General features: G+C 39.3%; 6 protein-coding genes across 6 annotated transcripts; all 6 read left to right on the top strand.

Moving 5' to 3' along the window:
- The first annotated feature begins 4415 nt into the window (after positions 1-4415).
- On the top strand, positions 4416-5497 carry LOC106905015 (interferon-induced transmembrane protein 1-like). The gene is made up of 2 exons (XM_088006513.1): positions 4416-4734; positions 5099-5497. The coding sequence occupies exons 1-2, from the start codon at positions 4507-4509 to the stop codon at positions 5270-5272; spliced, it is 402 nt and encodes a 133-aa protein (XP_087862639.1). The 5' UTR covers positions 4416-4506; the 3' UTR covers positions 5273-5497.
- A 1272-nt stretch (positions 5498-6769) lies between these two features.
- Positions 6770-8182, top strand: LOC148158734 (dispanin subfamily A member 2b-like). The gene is made up of 2 exons (XM_088006512.1): positions 6770-7058; positions 7612-8182. Exons 1-2 carry the CDS (start codon positions 6831-6833, stop codon positions 7783-7785), a joined length of 402 nt encoding a protein of 133 aa, XP_087862638.1. The 5' UTR covers positions 6770-6830; the 3' UTR covers positions 7786-8182.
- A 779-nt stretch (positions 8183-8961) lies between these two features.
- LOC148158733 (interferon-induced transmembrane protein 1-like) lies at positions 8962-10115 on the top strand. The gene is made up of 2 exons (XM_088006788.1): positions 8962-9242; positions 9779-10115. The coding sequence occupies exons 1-2, from the start codon at positions 9015-9017 to the stop codon at positions 9950-9952; spliced, it is 402 nt and encodes a 133-aa protein (XP_087862914.1). The 5' UTR covers positions 8962-9014; the 3' UTR covers positions 9953-10115.
- Positions 10116-11443: 1328 nt separating this feature from the next.
- LOC148158732 (dispanin subfamily A member 2b-like) lies at positions 11444-12571 on the top strand. The gene is made up of 2 exons (XM_088006511.1): positions 11444-11687; positions 12243-12571. Exons 1-2 carry the CDS (start codon positions 11511-11513, stop codon positions 12414-12416), a joined length of 351 nt encoding a protein of 116 aa, XP_087862637.1. The 5' UTR covers positions 11444-11510; the 3' UTR covers positions 12417-12571.
- Positions 12572-13592: 1021 nt separating this feature from the next.
- On the top strand, positions 13593-14997 carry LOC148158731 (dispanin subfamily A member 2b-like). The gene is made up of 2 exons (XM_088006510.1): positions 13593-13873; positions 14427-14997. Exons 1-2 carry the CDS (start codon positions 13646-13648, stop codon positions 14598-14600), a joined length of 402 nt encoding a protein of 133 aa, XP_087862636.1. The 5' UTR covers positions 13593-13645; the 3' UTR covers positions 14601-14997.
- Positions 14998-15776: 779 nt separating this feature from the next.
- LOC148158730 (interferon-induced transmembrane protein 1-like) lies at positions 15777-17164 on the top strand. Its single transcript, XM_088006787.1, has 2 exons — positions 15777-16057; positions 16594-17164. Exons 1-2 carry the CDS (start codon positions 15830-15832, stop codon positions 16765-16767), a joined length of 402 nt encoding a protein of 133 aa, XP_087862913.1. The 5' UTR covers positions 15777-15829; the 3' UTR covers positions 16768-17164.
- Positions 17165-20870: the final 3706 nt, after the last annotated feature.

The following is a 20870-nucleotide window of genomic DNA, read 5'->3' as shown; positions in this document are numbered from 1 at the left end:
AAACAACAACTAAGCTTCGGTTGTTGATTAAATGACAGCATCTTCAGTTTTATTAAGTTAACTTAAGATTTTACAATGTACTTGCAAATTTCATTTACTACATTTAAAAAGTTGCATAATTTGTACAAAGTTCAGTTTTGCCTAATCTACTTGACAAAATAAACCCTTGTGCGTACGAGGGCCTGAGGCAAATGATACAAGTGATACAGGTATGGGGTCAGTTGGACCCCATTTGTAAACACAAGGGTTAAGTTAATTTACTTGGATTTTCTGTTTCATGTAGCAAAATGAGCAAGTACTTTAAACAAAGAAAAAGTTGCCTTAATTTTTTTGTACGTAGATAAGACAGAAAAAAAAAAAATTCCCTTCTCACCCTCCTCGGTGGTCTCTCTCTTTCATCCTCTGAGCTCGGGTCCTCTACCAGAGGCCTGGGAGCTTGAGGGTTCTGCGCAGTATCTTGGCTGTGCCTAGAACTGCACATTTCTGGACTGAGATGTCTGATGTTGTTCCTGGGATCTGTTTTAGCCACTGCTCCAGTTTGGGGGTGACTGCCCCGAGGGCCCCGATGACCACAGGCACCACTGTGGTCTTCACCTTTCAGGCCTTTTCCAGTTCCTCTCTGAGGCCCTGGTATTTCTCCAGTTTCTCATGCTCCTTTTTCCTGATGTTGTGGTCACTTGGTATTGCTACATCCACCACAACGGCTTTCCTCTGTTCTTTGTCCACCACCACAATGTCCGGTTGGTTCGCCATTACCATCTTGTCTGTCTGGATCTGGAAGTCCCACAGGATCTTAGCTCGGTCATTCTCCACCACCTTTGGGGGTGTTCCCCACTTTGACCTCGGGGCTTCCAGTCCATATCCTGCACAGATGTTCCTGTACACTATGCCCGCCACTTGGTTATGTCGTTCCACGTACGCTTTCCCTGCCAGCATCTTGCACCCTGCTGTTATGTGCTGGACTGTCTCAGAGGCCTCCTTGCATAACCTGCACCTTGGGTCTTGTCTGGTGTGGTAGATCTGAGCCTCTATTGCTCTGGTGTTTAGGGCCTGTTCCTGAGCGGCCAGGATGAGGGCCTCCGTGCTGTCCTTGAGTCCAGCTTTCTCCAGCCATTGGTAGGATTTCCTGATATCAGCCACTTCAGTTATTTGTCGGTGGTACATCCCATGTAGGGGCTTGTCCTCCCATGATGGTTCCTCCAGCACCTTGTCCTCTGTTCCCCATTGCCTGAGACATTCGCTGAGCACATCGTCCGTTGAGGCTTTGTCCTTGATGTATTTATGGATCTTGGATGTTTCATCCTGGACAGTGGCTCTCACACTCACTAGTCCTCTGCCTCCTTCCTTACGGCTCGTGTACAGTCTCAGGGTGCGGGATTTGGGGTGGAACCCTCCATGCATGGTTAGTAGCTTCCGAGTCTTAACATCCGTGGCCTTCATCTCTTCCATTGGCCAGCTAATTATTCCGGCAGGGTATCTGATTACTGGTAAGGCATAGCTGTTTATTGCACGGATCTTGTTCTTACCATTGAGCTGGCTTCTCAGGACTTGCCTTATTCGTTGGAGGTATTTGGCTGTGGCTCCTGTCCTTGTGACCTCATCGAGGTTGCCATTTGCTTGCTGTATTCCCAGGTACTTGTAGCTGTGCTCTATGTCTGCTATTGTTCCTTCTGGGAGTGAGACCCCTTCTGTGTGGACGACCTTCCCTCTCTTTGTAACCATCCGGCCACACTTCTCTAGTCCGAATGACATCCCAATGTCAGTGCTGTAGATCCTGGTGGTGTGGATCAGTGAGTCGATGTCTCGCTCGCTCTTGGCGTACAGCTTGATGTCATCCATGTAGAGGAGGTGACTGATTGTGGCCCCATTCTTAAGTCGGTATCCGTAGCCAGTCTTGTTGATGATTTGGCTGAGGGGGTTCAGGCCTATGCAGAACAGCAGTGGGGACAGAGCATCTCCTTGGTATATGCCACATTTGGCATATACCAATGGGCGAGAGACGAAAACAGAATATATATATTCTATATATATATATATATATATATATATATATATATATATATATATATATATATATTCTGTTTTATATATAAAACAGAATATATATATATATATTCTATATATATATATATATATATATATATATATATATATATATAGAGAGAGAGAGAGAGAGAGAGAGAGCGAGAGAGAGAGAGAGAGAGAGAGAAATAGCCAAATGACAACTAAAAAAGTAGTTCCTGACCATCGTCTTTGAAGCTGTGCTAACAACAACACTCTCTTCCTCCGTTCACGTCTGAGACCTGCGATGTTCAGAGTTTTATCTTTTTTATTTCATCCTGGTTTGTGTCTGAGTGAAGACATTAGTTTGACTTCCCAGCTACGAGTCATCTGCCTGCTCTGTGCACCTCCACATAACAACCACATAAACCACCTGGTTTTCCTGTGAGTGAAGATGTTTCTCATAACGAAACCTTCTGATTAGGACCTGCGGTGGGACTGCGTAGTTTGGCTTTGCACGAAATCTTCTACACCCATAGCTGGGGGCCTTTTTTATTACTTTGTTGAACCACCTTTTTCTGCAGGAACTTGACTCAAATCCAAAATCCAGAGGACTTGTGAGGTGTGAACAGACAATGGAAAGAACTAGGAGAGTCAGCATGAGCCAGAGAGTGGTGGGAAAAACCAGAGTGAGAGCAACTGCATAGGAAGAAAATAGAATGAATGTTAGAATCACAAACCCACAGAGAACAGAAACTAAAGAAGAGTAAACAGGTGGAGCTCAGCTCAGCATGAGAAGGACACGACCAACGCAATAAAAAATCTGACATGAGATAAAACGAGAAGGAAAGAGAAGGAAGGAGAACTCAATAATCACAAAACTATGAAACTAAATGGAACCTGAACAACTGAATGTGCATGAGCATTTTTCTACACTTTGACAAACTTTGGTCAATAAAAATCTGGACTGGATTCTACTGAACCCACTTCACAAACCTTAGGTTCAGATTGATACCCCAGTCCCAGTTGACCAAAAAGATTTAAAATAACAATTTTCTACTTTGGAAGAGTGTGTGTTCAGGTTGTAGCAACTCAGAAAAGAAGCTGATATGACAAATGAAAAGAAAAACATCACACTGACTGTAAAATGTAAACATATTTTGCTAGACATCACTTTCTAGACTCCCTGACTGCCTGGCAGCTCATGTCGAACAGAAAAAATATCCTTTACCAAACAAAAGTGGCTTCTACTTTCCATGATGGTGAGTTGTGCTTTCAGTCAGAGAGAAATCAGTCATGACACTTACAAAAGGCAAAAGGTTTCAGACAAGAAGGGAAGTACCATTGTTTCTAGTTTGAGTCCAGTTTTAAAATGAATATTTTTTTGCTGCTTTCAGGCCAGAGACCAGAAGCTGGTTGGAGATCTGGACGGAGCCAGACGTCACGACTCCACCGCTCGGGTTCTCAGCATCCTGGCGAACATCCTGGCGTGTTTGGTAGTCGTTGTTGTAATCTTTACTGCGATTGTACAAGCGAAGCATTGTTCAAGCTACAGATCCTATTACAATTACAATTATTGGCAATAACCAACTTTCAGAGTGTATGAGAGATTGTCCAACGCTATAACGCAGTTGTTCTCTTTTTTCTCTGGTGCCAAAATGAAGTTGTGACAGTAACGCTAATAGAAAAGTCTAAGAACTTAATTTGTGTAAAGTTTGCTTATGAAAACCGGCAAAGGGTGTTTTAGCTCAGATGAATTAATAGTTTGTTTCATAATAATAATAATAATAATTGACATTATCCTCTTTAAAACGTTTAAATGTCCTTTCTGTCATGAATTGGGTTGATTGAGGAGGTGAGGATGGACGCGGTAGACCAGGTTGATGTTCTATAATGATGGTTTTAATGACAAACATGAAGAGAACAGAAATCCAGGCAGCACAGGTGAACAGTGAGGCTAAAACCTCAGACACTATGGTAGCACTGGGACGACACAGGACTAACAAAGACTGACAGCAAAGACAAGGACCTGACGGGGAGCAGGTAACACAGGTGAGGCTAAACACACACAAGGGGATAATCAGGGAAATAAGAGGCAGCTGGAGACGATCAGGGGGAGACGAGCCGACACAGGAACTAGATTAACAGAAAAAACACACAAAAATCCACATCCTCAATTTCATTGTGTGCAGAGAGACTAATTATTTTCCAAAAGTAAAGCAGTAACAACTGCAGTTATACAAAAATACAATTTAGAACATGGAAGGTTGTGTACCAATGTAGTACTTCCTCACCCCCAAATCTACCAACATTCATGTCAAATGTTTGTGCTTCAAAGCAACCAGAGATGAAAGTATTGTGGTTTTTGCACATTGACCATTTTTCAGTGGTTAAATTTCCAGTTAAGACACGAACATCATAAAAAACAAACCCCACTCCGGACCGCCTGCCAGTTCTGGAGCAGATCGTTCAGATCGTCCTGCACCTGCAGCCGAGCTGAGAGCAATGGATCCTGCGTACTCCTCTGCATCTTACTCTGCTGAGACCGTCGCATTGCAGGACAGGAGACATGAAGCGTCCCCTGGACAGTTTGGGGGTCCCACAGGAGTTCAGCACACCGTAGTGAACGTCCCCACTGAGCCCACAAGAGATTATCTGGTCTGGTCGCTCTGGAACTTGGTCTATGGAAATATTTTCTGTCTTGGATTGGTGGCTCTCGTTTACTCTGTCAAGGTGAGTTTATGCTAATAGTTTCTCAGTCATTTGTCTGAAATGTAAACATTTTCTGATTGTTTGAAAAAGGAGAGAGAAATCATGAAGAGGCTTGAAACTGGCTTCTGATTCCTCTTTTGGTAAATGTGTTTTATACAGTTTAAGACCACAAAATTTAGTGGATCAAAAGGCTAAAAATGGCTGAAAAACCTTTAAACTTTCTATACTTTATTTTGAAAGAGTGTTTTTGTAAAAAGAATAAATAAATCAACGTGTGATCTGATGAATCAGAGATAAAAGTCCCACAGTTACAGCAGGCAATAAGGGAGAACTCTTTGTTTGCCATATGAATCGGTTATTAAAATAATATTTTTTCTGCTTTCAGGCCAGAGACAGGAAGATGGTTGGAGATCAGAACGGAGCCAGAGGTCACGCCTCCACCGCTCGGGCTCTCAACATCGTGGCGACTGTACTGACATCGTTAGCCGTCTTTCTCTCCATTGTTGTGCCCATTGCTATAATTGCAAGTGCTACAAGCTATTACAGATATCACTATTAGTAACTTTTGTGTGGTATGAGGGGTTTTCAAACACCATGAATCGTCTGCTTTTCTGTTTTTATTTTGGTGCCCTAAATAAAATTGTAACAGTCGTACAAGTAGTAAGATCTGAGGCAACAAAGAACGTCATTTGAATAAAGTTCACTTGCTTAAAATCTGCAAAGTGTGTTTTAGCTCAGAATGAAAAGCTTGCATCATGATGATTATAAAAACAATCCTGTACTCTATAAGACACAGCAGTGTGATTTATTTTGTGTGTAGCCTCCTGTGTCACTTTTTAAACCAAAATCATATTTGTTCATAAATTGACAAATTGAGGACAATAAAAACAAAAATCTGAATATAAAAAATAAAACTATGACAAGTGAATCATAACATTTATATCATGTGATGCAGAACTGAGCAAACAATCATGAGAAAACGAGCTACACCAATCAGACAAGGTCATACAAATAAAGGTCCGTTGTTTCCATGGTGCCATTTCACTAGTAATGGACACTGAGAGTTGTTGACTTTAGTTCAGCATAGTTACAGTCAAACTACTCAGCTGTATATTTTGTTAAAAATGTTTTGTCCTTAAAATTTGCAAGTTTACAACAAAGAATCAGTGAGCAAATCAGCTAAAACACAACCCTTCATGTTTCCAGGAAACAGCAGAAAACACCTCCTACTATTTAACTCCACTATTTCTACTAAATACAAGAACAGATTTACACAATTACACTGGCTTGTACTCGTCTCATTGCTCATATTTTCCAGGTTCCCCCTGGTGACGACTTTAGGCTTTAGCTTTTCAGCACTTCCTGTTTCTCGGTCACAAATTTCTTCAATCTTCTTCCAAGTCTAGCTTTTAAACCACATTAAAAACGTTATTCTTTGCTCAAAAAACATGAAATATTCAAAGGGTTTCCCAGAGGCAAGTAAGGCCTTCAAACTGGACTTTACATGGTTGGTTCTCTTTCAAACACAGACTTCTTCCTGCACACTCTACCAGAGAGGCCAGATTGGTTTGTGGAGGGCTGAACTCATAGTTGTCATGGCAACAGATTCTCTCACCTGAGCCGTGGATCTCTGCAGCTCCCCTAAAGTTTCGATTGACCTCTTGACAGCTACTCTGATCAACGTCCTCCTTCACCGACCTTTTAGTTTAGAAGGTTGTGAAGTTTTGCTACTTTCTTGCATTTTGTTGGTCTTTCTGGAATATTTCCGACTGAAACTAACTTTGCTGTCTGATTTTTGTTTTCATGAGTCCATCTTCACTCCCATGTTTAATCAATTACTTTTGAAAATAACTCCTTAAATTATTCTGCAAAATTAGGTTTGCAAAGATTCACCATCAATTAACCCTGAACGTTCATAAGCAAGCACATGTGAACTATTAAGAAGACAAAGGTAAGAAGCTGTAAGTGGAGATGAAAGTCTTGTGGTTTTTGCACACCGACTTTTTTTCAGTGCTGAAATTTCCACTGTTAAGGCACGGCCCTCTTGAAAACCAAAGACGACTGTGGATTCATCAGCTTGCTCAGATCATCCTCCACCTGCAGCCGAGCTGAGAGTCATGGATCCTGGCTACTCCTCTGCACCTTACCCTGATGAGACCGTCGCACTGCAGGACAGGAGACATGAAGCGTCCCCTGGACAGTCTGGGGGTCCCACAGTAGTTCAGCACACCGTAGTGAACGTCCCCACTGAGCCTCCAGCAGATTATCTGGTCTGGTCGCTCTGGAACTTCGTCTATGGAAATATTTTCTGTTTTGGATTGGTGGCTCTCATTTACTCTGTCAAGGTGAGTTTATGCTAATATTTTCTTAGACATTTGTCTGAAATGTCAACATTTTTTTGATTGTTTAAAAAAGGAGAGAGAAATCATGAAGTGTTCAAACTGGCTTCTGATTCCTCTTTTGGTAAATGTGTTGTATGCAGTTTGTAGAAATCTGGAGACTAATTAGAATAATCTGGATAATTAAGGATTAAAGACAAGTTTTATTGGTTTTGTGTTTTCGAAAAACAGAGAAAGGAACAGAAAATTGCGCCTGGTGCTGATATATCACATTATATATGTAGAGAATCAGAAGGAAGAAATAAACAAAATATCTACTGAAACTCTGACTCTAGATTAAGACCCCAAAATTTAGTGGATCAAAAGGCTAAAAATGGCTGAAAAACCTTTAAACTTTCTATACTTTACTTTGAAAGAGTGTTTTTGTAAAAAGAATAAATAAATCAACGTGTGATCTGATGAATCAGAGATAAAAGTCCCACAGTTACAGCAGGCAATAAGGGAGAACTTTGTTTGCCATATGAATCGGTTATTAAAATAATATTTTTTCTGCTTTCAGGCCAGAGACAGGAAGATGGTTGGAGATCAGGTCGGAGCCAGAGGTCACGCCTCCACTGCTCGGGTTTTCAACATCGTGGCGACTGTACTGACATCGTTAATCGTCTTTCTCTCCATTGTTGTGCCCATTTCTATAATTGCAAGTGCTACAAGCTATTACAGATATCGCTATTAGTAACTTTTGTGTGGTATGAGGGGTTTTCAAACACCATGAATCGTCTGCTTTTCTGTTTTTACTTTGGTGCCTTAAATAAAATTGTAACAGTCGTACAAGTAGTAAGATCTGAGGCATCAAAGAACGTCATTTGAATAAAGTTCACTTGCTTAAAATCTGCAAAGTGTGTTTTAGCTCAGAATGAAAAGCTTGCATCATGATGATTATAAAAACAATCCTGTACTCTATAAGACACAGCAGTGTAATTTATTTTGTGTGTAGCCTCCTGTGTCACTTTTTAAACCAAAAACATATCTGGTCACGAATTGACAAAGTGAGGACAATAAAAACAAAAATCTAAATGTAAAAAATAAAATTATGACAAATGAATCATAACATTTATATCATATTAATTACACTGGCTTGTACTCGTCTCATTGCTCATAATTTCCAGGTTCCCCCTGGTGACGACTTTAGGCTTTAGCTTTTCAGCACTTCCTGTTTCTCGGTCACAAATTTCTTCAATCTTCTTCCAAGTCTAGCTTTTAAACCACATTAAAAAAGTTATTCTTTGCTCAAAAAACATGAAATATTCAGAGGGTTTCCCAGAGGCAAGTAAGGCCTTCAAACTGGACTTTACATGGTTTCTTTCAAACACAGACTTCTTCCTGCACACTCTACCAGAGAGGCCAGATTGGTTTGTGGAGGGCTGAACTCATAGTTGTCATGGCAACAGATTCTCTCACCTGAGCCGTGAATCTCTGCAGCTCCTCTAAAGTTTCGATTGACCTCTTGACAGCTACTCTGATCAACGTCCTGCTTCACCGACCTTTTAGTTTAGAAGGGTGTGAAGTTTTGCTACTTTCTTGCATTTTGTTGGTCTTTCTGGAATATTTCCGACTGAAACTAACTTTGCCCTCTGATTTTTGTTTTCATGAGTCCATCTTCACTCCCATGTTTAATCAATTACTTTTGAAAATAACTCCTTAAATTATTCTGCAAAATTAAGTTTGCAAATATTCACCATCAATTAACCCTGAATGTTCATAAGCAAGTACATGTGAACTATTAAGAAGAAAAAAGTTAAAAAGCTGCAAGTGGAGATGAAAGTCTTGTGGTTTTTGCACACCGACTTTTTTTTCAGTGCTGAAATTTCCACTGTTAAGGCACGGCCCTCTTGAAAACCAAAGACGACTGTGGATTCATCAGCTTGCTCAGATCATCCTCCACCTGCAGCCGAGCTGAGAGTCATGGATCCTGGCTACTCCTCTGCACCTTACCCTGATGAGACCGTCGCACTGCAGGACAGGAGACATGAAGCGTCCCCTGGACAGTTTGGGGGTCCCACAGGAGTTCAGCACACCGTAGTGAACGTCCCCACTGAGCCTCCAGCAGATTATCTGGTCTGGTCGCTCTGGAACTTGGTCTATGGAAATATTTTCTGTCTTGGATTGGTGGCTCTCATTTACTCTGTCAAGGTGAGTTTATGCTAATAGTTTCTCAGACATTTGTATGCAGTTTGTAGAAATCTGGAGACTAATTAGAATAATCTGGATAATTAAGGATTAAAGACAAATAGCTGTAAGTTACAGCATGAGACTTTGAGGCTTAGCAAAACTCAAACATCAAGGAATTTCTTTTTGATTTAAACACAGTTTTATTGGTTTTGTGTTTTCAAAAACAGAGAAAGGAACAGAAAATTGCGCCTGGTGCTGATATATCACATTATATATGTAGAGAATAAGAAGGAAAAAATAAACAAAATATCTACTGAAACTCTGACTCTAGATTAAGACCCCAAAATTTAGTGGATCAAAAGGCTAAAAATGGCTGAAAAACCTTTAAACTTTCTATACTTTACTTTGAAAGAGTGTTTTTGTAAAAAGAATAAATAAATCAACGTGTGATCTGATGAATCAGAGATAAAAGTCCCACAGTTACAGCAGGCAATAAGAGAGAACTCTTTGTTTGCCATATGAATCGGTTATTAAAATAATATTTTTTCTGCTTTCAGGCCAGAGACAGGAAGATGGTTGGAGATCAGAACGGAGCCAGAGGTCACGCCTCCACTGCTCGGGTCCTCAACATCGTGGCGACTGTACTGACATCGTTAGCCGTCTTTCTCTCCATTGTTGTGCCCATTGCTATAATTGCAAACACTGCAAGCTATTACAGATATCGCTATTAGTAACTTTTGTGTGGTATGAGGGGTTTTCAAACACCATGAATCGTCTGCTTTTCTGTTTTTATTTTGGTGCCTTAAATAAAATTGTAACAGTCGTACAAGTAGTAAGATCTGAGGCATCAAAGAACTTCATTTGAATAAAGTTCACTTGCTTAAAATCTGCAAAGTGTGTTTTAGCTCAGAATGAAAAGCTTGCATCATGATGATTATAAAAACAATCCTGTACTCTATAAGACACAGCAGTGTAATTTATTTTGTGTGTAGCCTCCTGTGTCACTTTTTAAACCAAAAACATATCTGGTCACGAATTGACAAAGTGAGGACAATAAAAACAAAAATCTAAATGTAAAACATAAAATTATGACAAATGAATCATAAAATTTATATCATATTAATTACACTGGCTTGTACTCGTCTCATTGCTCATATTTTCCAGGTTCCCCCTGGTGACGACTTTAGGCTTTAGCTTTTCAGCACTTCCTGTTTCTCGGTCACAAATTTCTTCAATCTTCTTCCAAGTCTAGCTTTTAAACCACATTAAAAAAGTTATTCTTTGCTCAAAAAACATGAAATATTCAAAGGGTTTCCCAGAGGCAAGTAAGGCCTTCAAACTGGACTTTACATGGTTCTCTTTCAAACACGGACTTCTTCCTGCACACTCTACCAGAGAGGCCAGATTGGTTTGTGGAGGGCTGAACTCATAGTTGTCATGGCAACAGATTCTCTCACCTGAGCCATGAATCTCTGCAGCTCCTCTAAAGTTTCGATTGACTTCTTGACAGCTACTCTGATCAACGTCCTCCTTCACCGACCTTTTAGTTTAGAAGGTTGTGAAGTTTTGCTACTTTCTTGCATTTTGTTGGTCTTTCTGGAATATTTCCGACTGAAACTAACTTTGCTGTCTGATTTTTGTTTTCATGAGTCCATCTTCACTCCCATGTTTAATCAATTACTTTTTTTATGGATTTCTTTTGGCTCCGGTGGTCTTTATTCCACAGTAGATAGATGGGAAAGTGGGTTATGAGAGGCCTCTGTACATCAAGTGCTGCTGCTGTACCACGCCCCTAGTCAATTATTATTAATTGTTTTTTGTTCTAGTGGTCTTTATTTGACATGCGTTAAGACAAGAAAATAGTTAAAGAGAGAGAAGACATCCAGCAAAGGTCACCAGGCCAGGAATTGAACCTGCAACAGCTGCATTGAAGACTGAGGCCTCATTATTTGGGTTGTGCTTAACCCCTGAGCCACCACAGCACCCCAAATCAATAACCTTTGAAAATAACTTCTTATATTATTATGCAAAGTCAGGCTTATAAAGATTCAAAGTTAATATTTCCTCATATCCAAAAACAAACAAATTATTAAGAAGAAAGAGAGGAAAAGCTCAACGTCATACAAAGCAACTGGAAATGACAGGATTGCATACCAACTGCTGTTGAGTGGTGAAATTTCCCCTGTTAAGCAAGGACAACTTAAAAAAACAAAACCCACTCCAGGTAGTGAGGCCGTTCTTTAAGAGATTGTTCAGATCCCCATACCTCCTGGAGCTGAGCTGAGAGGCATGGATCATGTATATGAAGTGTCCTCTGTACAGCCTGGGCGTCCCACAGGAGTTCAGCACACCGTAGTGAACGTCCCCACTGAGCCCACAAGAGATTATCTGGTCTGGTCGCTGTGCAGCTTCATCTATGGAAATATTTTCTGTCTTGGATTGGTGGCTCTCATTTACTCTGTCAAGGTGAGTTTATGCTAATAGTTTCTCAGACATTTGTCTGAAATGTCAACATTTTTTTGATTGTTTAAAAAAGGAGAGAGAAATCATGAAGTGTTCAAACTGGCTTCTGATTCCTCTTTTGGTAAATGTGTTGTATGCAGTTTGGAGAAATCTGGAGACTAATTAGAATAATCTGGATAATTAAGGATTAAAGACAAGTTTTATTGGTTTTGTGTTTTTAAAAAACAGAGAAAGGAACAGAAAATTGCGCCTGGTGCTGATATATCACATTATATATGTAGAGAATCAGAAGGAAAAAATAAACAAAATATCTACTGAAACTCTGACTCTAGATTAAGACCCCAAAATTTAGTGGATCAAAAGGCTAAAAATGGCTGAAAAACCTTTAAACTTTCTATACTTTACTTTGAAAGAGTGTTTTTGTAAAAAGAATAAATAAATCAACGTGTGATCTGATGAATCAGAGATAAAAGTCCCACAGTTACAGCAGGCAATAAGGGAGAACTCTTTGTTTGCCATATGAATCGGTTATTAAAATAATATTTTTTCTGCTTTCAGGCCAGAGACAGGAAGATGGTTGGAGATCAAGTCGGAGCCAGAGGTCACGCCTCCACTGCTCGGGCTCTCAACATCGTGGCGACTGTACTGACATCGTTAATCGTCTTTCTCTCCATTGTTGTGCCCATTGCTATAATTGCAAGTGAAACAAGCTATTACAGATATCACTATTAGTAACTTTTGTGTGGTATGAGGGGTTTTCAAACACCATGAATCGTCTGCTTTTCTGTTTTTATTTTGGTGCCCTAAATAAAATTGTAACAGTCGTACAAGTAGTAAGATCTGAGGCATCAAAGAACGTCATTTGAATAAAGTTCACTTGCTTAAAATCTGCAAAGTGTGTTTTAGCTCAGAATGAAAAGCTTGCATCATGATGATTATAAAAACAATCCTGTACTCTATAAGACACAGCAGTGTAATTTATTTTGTGTGTAGCCTCTTGTGTCACTTTTTAAACCAAAAACATATCTGGTCACGAATTGACAAAGTGAGGACAATAAAAACAACAATCTGAATGTAAAAAATAAAATTATGACAAATGAATCATAACATTTATATCATATTAATTACAGTGGCTTGTACTCGTCTCATTGCTCATAATTTCCAGGTTCCCCCTGGTGGCGACTTTAGGCTTTAGGTTTTCAGCACTTCCTGTTTCTCGGTCACAAATTTCTTCAATCTTCTTCCAAGTCTAGCTTTTAAACCACATTAAAAAAGTTATTCTTTGCTCAAAAAACATGAAATATTCAAAGGGTTTCCCAGAGGCAAGTAAGGCCTTCAAACTGGACTTTACATGGTTCTCTTTCAAACACGGACTTCTTCCTGCACACTCTACCTGAGAGGCCAGATTGGTTTGTGGAGGGCTGAACTCATAGTTGTCATGGCAACAGATTCTCTCACCTGAGCCGTGAATCTCTGCAGCTCCTCTAAAGTTTCGATTGACCTCTTGACAGCTACTCTGATCAACGTCCTCCTTCACCGACCTTTTAGTTTAGAAGGGTGTGAAGTTTTGCTACTTTCTTGCATTTTGTTGGTCTTTCTGGAATATTTCCGACTGAAACTAACTTTGCCCTCTGATTTTTGTTTTCATGAGTCCATCTTCACTCCCATGTTTAATCAATTACTTTTGAAAATAACTCCTTAAATTATTCTGCAAAATTAAGTTTGCAAAGATTCACCATCAATTAACCCTGAACGTTCATAAGCAAGCACATGTGAACTATTAAGAAGACAAAGGTAAGAAGCTGTAAGTGGAGATGAAAGTCTTGTGGTTTTTGCACACCGACTTTTTTTTCAGTGCTGAAATTTCCACTGTTAAGGCACGGCCCTCTTAAAAACCAAAGACGACTGTGGATTCATCAGCTTGCTCAGATCATCCTCCACCTGCAGCCGAGCTGAGAGTCATGGATCCTGGCTACTCCTCTGCACCTTACCCTGATGAGACCGTCGCACTGCAGGACAGGAGACATGAAGCGTCCCCTGGACAGTCTGGGGGTCCCACAGTAGTTCAGCACACCGTAGTGAACGTCCCCACTGAGCCTCCAGCAGATTATCTGGTCTGGTCGCTCTGGAACTTCGTCTATGGAAATATTTTCTGTTTTGGATTGGTGGCTCTCATTTACTCTGTCAAGGTGAGTTTATGCTAATATTTTCTTAGACATTTGTCTGAAATGTCAACATTTTTTTGATTGTTTAAAAAAGGAGAGAGAAATCATGAAGTGTTCAAACTGGCTTCTGATTCCTCTTTTGGTAAATGTGTTGTATGCAGTTTGTAGAAATCTGGAGACTAATTAGAATAATCTGGATAATTAAGGATTAAAGACAAGTTTTATTGGTTTTGTGTTTTCGAAAAACAGAGAAAGGAACAGAAAATTGCGCCTGGTGCTGATATATCACATTATATATGTAGAGAATCAGAAGGAAGAAATAAACAAAATATCTACTGAAACTCTGACTCTAGATTAAGACCCCAAAATTTAGTGGATCAAAAGGCTAAAAATGGCTGAAAAACCTTTAAACTTTCTATACTTTACTTTGAAAGAGTGTTTTTGTAAAAAGAATAAATAAATCAACGTGTGATCTGATGAATCAGAGATAAAAGTCCCACAGTTACAGCAGGCAATAAGGGAGAACTTTGTTTGCCATATGAATCGGTTATTAAAATAATATTTTTTCTGCTTTCAGGCCAGAGACAGGAAGATGGTTGGAGATCAGGTCGGAGCCAGAGGTCACGCCTCCACTGCTCGGGTTTTCAACATCGTGGCGACTGTACTGACATCGTTAATCGTCTTTCTCTCCATTGTTGTGCCCATTTCTATAATTGCAAGTGCTACAAGCTATTACAGATATCGCTATTAGTAACTTTTGTGTGGTATGAGGGGTTTTCAAACACCATGAATCGTCTGCTTTTCTGTTTTTACTTTGGTGCCTTAAATAAAATTGTAACAGTCGTACAAGTAGTAAGATCTGAGGCATCAAAGAACGTCATTTGAATAAAGTTCACTTGCTTAAAATCTGCAAAGTGTGTTTTAGCTCAGAATGAAAAGCTTGCATCATGATGATTATAAAAACAATCCTGTACTCTATAAGACACAGCAGTGTAATTTATTTTGTGTGTAGCCTCCTGTGTCACTTTTTAAACCAAAAACATATCTGGTCACGAATTGACAAAGTGAGGACAATAAAAACAAAAATCTAAATGTAAAAAATAAAATTATGACAAATGAATCATAACATTTATATCATATTAATTACACTGGCTTGTACTCGTCTCATTGCTCATAATTTCCAGGTTCCCCCTGGTGACGACTTTAGGCTTTAGCTTTTCAGCACTTCCTGTTTCTCGGTCACAAATTTCTTCAATCTTCTTCCAAGTCTAGCTTTTAAACCACATTAAAAAAGTTATTCTTTGCTCAAAAAACATGAAATATTCAGAGGGTTTCCCAGAGGCAAGTAAGGCCTTCAAACTGGACTTTACATGGTTTCTTTCAAACACAGACTTCTTCCTGCACACTCTACCAGAGAGGCCAGATTGGTTTGTGGAGGGCTGAACTCATAGTTGTCATGGCAACAGATTCTCTCACCTGAGCCGTGGATCTCTGCAGTTCCTCTAAAGTTTCGATTGACCTCTTGACAGCTACTCTGATCAACGTCCTGCTTCACCGACCTTTTAGTTTAGAAGGGTGTGAAGTTTTGCTACTTTCTTGCATTTTGTTGGTCTTTCTGGAATATTTCCGACTGAAACTAACTTTGCCCTCTGATTTTTGTTTTCATGAGTCCATCTTCACTCCCATGTTTAATCAATTACTTTTGAAAATAACTCCTTAAATTATTCTGCAAAATTAAGTTTGCAAATATTCACCATCAATTAACCCTGAATGTTCATAAGCAAGTACATGTGAACTATTAAGAAGAAAAAAGTTAAAAAGCTGCAAGTGGAGATGAAAGTCTTGTGGTTTTTGCACACCGACTTTTTTTTCAGTGCTGAAATTTCCACTGTTAAGGCACGGCCCTCTTGAAAACCAAAGACGACTGTGGATTCATCAGCTTGCTCAGATCATCCTCCACCTGCAGCCGAGCTGAGAGTCATGGATCCTGGCTACTCCTCTGCACCTTACCCTGATGAGACCGTCGCACTGCAGGACAGGAGACATGAAGCGTCCCCTGGACAGTTTGGGGGTCCCACAGGAGTTCAGCACACCGTAGTGAACGTCCCCACTGAGCCTCCAGCAGATTATCTGGTCTGGTCGCTCTGGAACTTGGTCTATGGAAATATTTTCTGTCTTGGATTGGTGGCTCTCATTTACTCTGTCAAGGTGAGTTTATGCTAATAGTTTCTCAGACATTTGTATGCAGTTTGTAGAAATCTGGAGACTAATTAGAATAATCTGGATAATTAAGGATTAAAGACAAATAGCTGTAAGTTACAGCATGAGACTTTGAGGCTTAGCAAAACTCAAACATCAAGGAATTTCTTTTTGATTTAAACACAGTTTTATTGGTTTTGTGTTTTCAAAAACAGAGAAAGGAACAGAAAATTGCGCCTGGTGCTGATATATCACATTATATATGTAGAGAATAAGAAGGAAAAAATAAACAAAATATCTACTGAAACTCTGACTCTAGATTAAGACCCCAAAATTTAGTGGATCAAAAGGCTAAAAATGGCTGAAAAACCTTTAAACTTTCTATACTTTACTTTGAAAGAGTGTTTTTGTAAAAAGAATAAATAAATCAACGTGTGATCTGATGAATCAGAGATAAAAGTCCCACAGTTACAGCAGGCAATAAGGGAGAACTCTTTGTTTGCCATATGAATCGGTTATTAAAATAATATTTTTTCTGCTTTCAGGCCAGAGACAGGAAGATGGTTGGAGATCAGAACGGAGCCAGAGGTCACGCCTCCACTGCTCGGGTCCTCAACATCGTGGCGACTGTACTGACATCGTTAGCCGTCTTTCTCTCCATTGTTGTGCCCATTGCTATAATTGCAAACACTGCAAGCTATTACAGATATCGCTATTAGTAACTTTTGTGTGGTATGAGGGGTTTTCAAACACCATGAATCGTCTGCTTTTCTGTTTTTACTTTGGTGCCTTAAATAAAATTGTAACAGTCGTACAAGTAGTAAGATCTGAGGCATCAAAGAACTTCATTTGAATAAAGTTCACTTGCTTAAAATCTGCAAAGTGTGTTTTAGCTCAGAATGAAAAGCTTGCATCATGATGATTATAAAAACAATCCTGTACTCTATAAGACACAGCAGTGTAATTTATTTTGTGTGTAGCCTCCTGTGTCACTTTTTAAACCAAAAACATATCTGGTCACGAATTGACAAAGTGAGGACAATAAAAACAAAAATCTAAATGTAAAAAATAAAATTATGACAAATGAATCATAACATTTATATCATATTAATTACACTGGCTTGTACTCGTCTCATTGCTCATAATTTCCAGGTTCCCCCTGGTGACGACTTTAGGCTTTAGCTTTTCAGCACTTCCTGTTTCTCGGTCACAAATTTCTTCAATCTTCTTCCAAGTCTAGCTTTTAAACCACATTAAAAAAGTTATTCTTTGCTCAAAAAACATGAAATATTCAGAGGGTTTCCCAGAGGCAAGTAAGGCCTTCAAACTGGACTTTACATGGTTCTCTTTCAAACACGGACTTCTTCCTGCACACTCTACCAGAGAGGCCAGATTGGTTTGTGGAGGGCTGAACTCATAGTTGTCATGGCAACAGATTCTCTCACCTGAGCCGTGGATCTCTGCAGTGGATCTCTAAGAATGTGAAATTGTACATTTTAGGTGATATTTCTATATTTTTTGAGCCGCTGATGTTTCAGAAGATCACATAAACCAGGTGAAGTAGCTCAAAATTATCCTGTTGTTTAATGATAATGGGAGTGTCTTCAGTGACAGACTGCTCCATCTTAGGCGCACAAAAGAGCATCACTGCAGATCCTTCCTCCTGGCTGCTGCAAGACTTTATAACCATCTCTGTTCCCAACAAACTCAATGAGTTTTTAAATCCCTGCTGTCATTTGCAGTTGTTCATATTTTTCTGTAATGAAGTAGTTTGTTGTTTTTCATGCACAAATACACAAGGACGTGTATTTTGTTTTTGTTAAATGACCGTTCGTAGTTGTACATTTCTTTTAAACACAGTGTGCTATTTATATATATATATATATATATATATATATATATATATATATATATATATATATAGATATATTTTACATTAGTTTAAATATGTCTTTGTCTGCTTACTTCTAATTTATTGTCTGCACACTGGAATTTTCCTACTGTGAAACTCTAGGAGGATATTTCTAAATCTATTTCTTAATGCCAACAGTACCGGTTTCCATTTGTTTCCTGTTTTTATTCAGTTGAAAAACAAATGGCAAGAAAATATGGTAAGTACTATTAAATGTCATCCTTCGTGCCTTAAATAAATATAGAAAAGGAATAATCAAACTGTTGAGGTATGATCTAAACCGCCTGCCAGCAACTACTGTGAAACTGAAAGGAAATGGATTTTAAATAATATAAAGTTGAAGCTTAAAACGCAAACTTTTTGAAAACAAAGCTGCAATTGACAATAGGGGTAAAACATCACATCTTCTGCAAAGACATTGTGGTCACAAATGAATTAATTGCAAATGACGGGAAACTGTGTATCTACTGTGGAATAAAGACCACCGGAGCAAAATTGGCCAAAAACATGACTTGACTCGATGTCAAGTTATTGTCCTGACCAGTGATGTCAGTAACGTGTCAGACCACTTTTTCAGTAACAAGTAATCTAACGCGTAGCTATTTCAAATCCAGTAATCAGATTAAAGTTACAAATCACTGTACGTTACTATTTTCTTTTGCACCGTATTTTCTGCACTATAAGGTGCACCGGATTATAAGGCGCACCTTCAATGAATGGCCTATTTCAAAACTTTTTTCATATATAAGGCGCACTGCATTATAAGGCGCATAGAACAGACGCTAAAGTAGAGGCTGGAGTTACGTTATGCATCCACTAGATGGAGCTGCACTAAACAGAACGTCAACAAAACAGTCCGACTCCGGTTGGCGAGGAGAGCCTTATTTCCTCGAATGACTGCCGTTTCTATGCGACAGTTATCAGCAGCGACAGAAGTAAACAATTTCTGGAGGGAGGAGGGAGATGCGCATTTTGTTGCTGGAAAAAAAGAACTATTTTGAGTTTCTGTCGCCAAGCCCGATTATTATAAGCAGCATTGGGCTTGCAAATTTAATGAGTCGCGGGTTGCGGTTTTGGACTTGTTTTTGAACTTGAAATTGCTTATTTGGGCTTGGAAATAAGCAGAGACACATAGCAAGCCCCAAAAGTTGTCTGTCATACAGAGAGTTTTAGTCAGACTCTCCCTGTCCCTCATTTCCCGGATGATCCGTCCCGCTGTGTCTTTTAATGTGAAGTTAATATATTACCTCTGAATGACGTCGAGTTTTGCGTTGCACTCCAGAAAACTGCAAACATCGAGATTAATATGAACAAGGCAAAAAACGTGAAAACAGCCACGAATGACTGAGTCTGTAAAGTTGCACAACTAAACGCCATTATAATTATGAATATTATGATAAATGTCACAAATCTGTGCAGCTGCCATCTGAGTTGTGGAGCCGCAGGAGGAGATCTGTGCGATGCACTCTGACAACAAATTTTCTCATTGATCAGTGTGAAAATATTGTTCAATAGTATATAATTTTAAGAAACACTTATTGAATGCTGAACCAACCGGCTGTTTATTGACATCTTAGCAGTTTAATGGGCTTTATCAATACATTCTGGCACAGCCGGCCTTTTAAGAACAGTCAGAGTTTTGATAAGGTCCAAAACGAAAATGCTTTAGAGGAACAAAATTTCCAGGCTCCAAATCTCAATAGAATGAGAAAAACTGGGTCAAGTATGATTTTAGTAAATGAAAAAAAGAGATAGTAAATCAATATTGATCAAGGCCATTGATGTTATATCCATTCTGAAGCCAGCTTTGGATAAGCTAGCAACTAGCATGCCTGGTCACCTGCTTTATTAGGACCAGTCTTGTTTCTTTAAACAAACTTTATCAAGAAAGATGGCTGCCATACAATATCTGTGAGCAGGGGCGCTGCCAGGAATCCTGGGCCCCCTGAAATAAAATTAAATTGGGCCCCCCTCACGCAACTGCTGTTACAATTTCTTGAGTCTATCTGACCCATCAAAAGTGTCACAATTTCAAAGGCTTGCAACTGCCTTGCTTTCTTTGGTCCAATACTGATAACAAGTACAATGTTTACTGCTCATGAATTTTACATGCAAGAGTAAAATTCAGTCTGCATACAGTATGCAGGTTGCTTAATTTGTTTCTATTAGTTTTAGATTACTGAAATGTCTGCCCATGAGCAACAGTCATAGGCAACATGCAAAATACACATAAACCAATCCAGACTTCTCAAAAAATGCTATGTAGTTGCATTTTATTGAAGCTGCAGTACATAACTTTAATCAAAAACATATGTTTTCTCCATATTTGTTAAAGCTGTCACCACGTCGTAGCAGTTTGTTATGAGACAGATAATCTGTGAAAACAATCAATCTCCTCCCTGAACTACTATGGCTAGCTAAAGTACTGCATCGTTTTGACCAAAACAACCAATCAGAACCAATAGGAGGGTCTTAGTGCTGTCAATCAACCTCATTCATTCACTGCCAAAAGTGCTAATGGTGGAGAAACAACTTATCATTACAGGAAAATCGTTTATCTGCCATCACTGGTAGCTATGCTAACTAGACTGAGCATTTGCAACAGGTTGTGCTATCTACAGAATAGCACAGAGCAAGGGGGAGGAAGGATGAGCCACATAAGATTGTGATTGACAGCACTAAAACTCTCCTGCCTCTCCTCCCAGTGCTCTCTAGTAGTTTTTAGAGAGCACTGGGAGAAGGCAGAGGAAATAGATTTTTCACAGATTACCTCTCATACCATAATGTCCAACATAATGACAGTTTTAACACGTATGTGGATTTTTTAAAATTTTTTATAAAAGTGACATACTGCAGTTTTAATTTCACTCAGGAGAGAACAGGTCAGGAGGGACATGGATTAGAGCTGCT

Source organism: Poecilia mexicana, unplaced genomic scaffold (assembly GCF_051168715.1).
Source record: "Poecilia mexicana isolate PSO_F unplaced genomic scaffold, ASM5116871v1 scaffold_6, whole genome shotgun sequence".
NCBI classification, from domain to species: domain Eukaryota; kingdom Metazoa; phylum Chordata; class Actinopteri; order Cyprinodontiformes; family Poeciliidae; genus Poecilia; species Poecilia mexicana.
Note: the sequence above shows the minus strand (reverse complement) of the source record. Positions and strands in the feature narration are given on the sequence as shown.

Coding starts and splice junctions, on each gene's coding strand:
- LOC106905015 (XM_088006513.1), top strand. CDS start 4,507: ATGGATCCTGCGTACTCCTCTGCATCTTACTCTGCTGAGACCGTCGCA. Junction 4,735..5,098: donor CTCTCGTTTACTCTGTCAAG/GTGAGTTTATGC, acceptor TTCTGCTTTCAG/GCCAGAGACAGGAAGATGGT.
- LOC148158734 (XM_088006512.1), top strand. CDS start 6,831: ATGGATCCTGGCTACTCCTCTGCACCTTACCCTGATGAGACCGTCGCA. Junction 7,059..7,611: donor CTCTCATTTACTCTGTCAAG/GTGAGTTTATGC, acceptor TTCTGCTTTCAG/GCCAGAGACAGGAAGATGGT.
- LOC148158733 (XM_088006788.1), top strand. CDS start 9,015: ATGGATCCTGGCTACTCCTCTGCACCTTACCCTGATGAGACCGTCGCA. Junction 9,243..9,778: donor CTCTCATTTACTCTGTCAAG/GTGAGTTTATGC, acceptor TTCTGCTTTCAG/GCCAGAGACAGGAAGATGGT.
- LOC148158732 (XM_088006511.1), top strand. CDS start 11,511: ATGGATCATGTATATGAAGTGTCCTCTGTACAGCCTGGGCGTCCCACA. Junction 11,688..12,242: donor CTCTCATTTACTCTGTCAAG/GTGAGTTTATGC, acceptor TTCTGCTTTCAG/GCCAGAGACAGGAAGATGGT.
- LOC148158731 (XM_088006510.1), top strand. CDS start 13,646: ATGGATCCTGGCTACTCCTCTGCACCTTACCCTGATGAGACCGTCGCA. Junction 13,874..14,426: donor CTCTCATTTACTCTGTCAAG/GTGAGTTTATGC, acceptor TTCTGCTTTCAG/GCCAGAGACAGGAAGATGGT.
- LOC148158730 (XM_088006787.1), top strand. CDS start 15,830: ATGGATCCTGGCTACTCCTCTGCACCTTACCCTGATGAGACCGTCGCA. Junction 16,058..16,593: donor CTCTCATTTACTCTGTCAAG/GTGAGTTTATGC, acceptor TTCTGCTTTCAG/GCCAGAGACAGGAAGATGGT.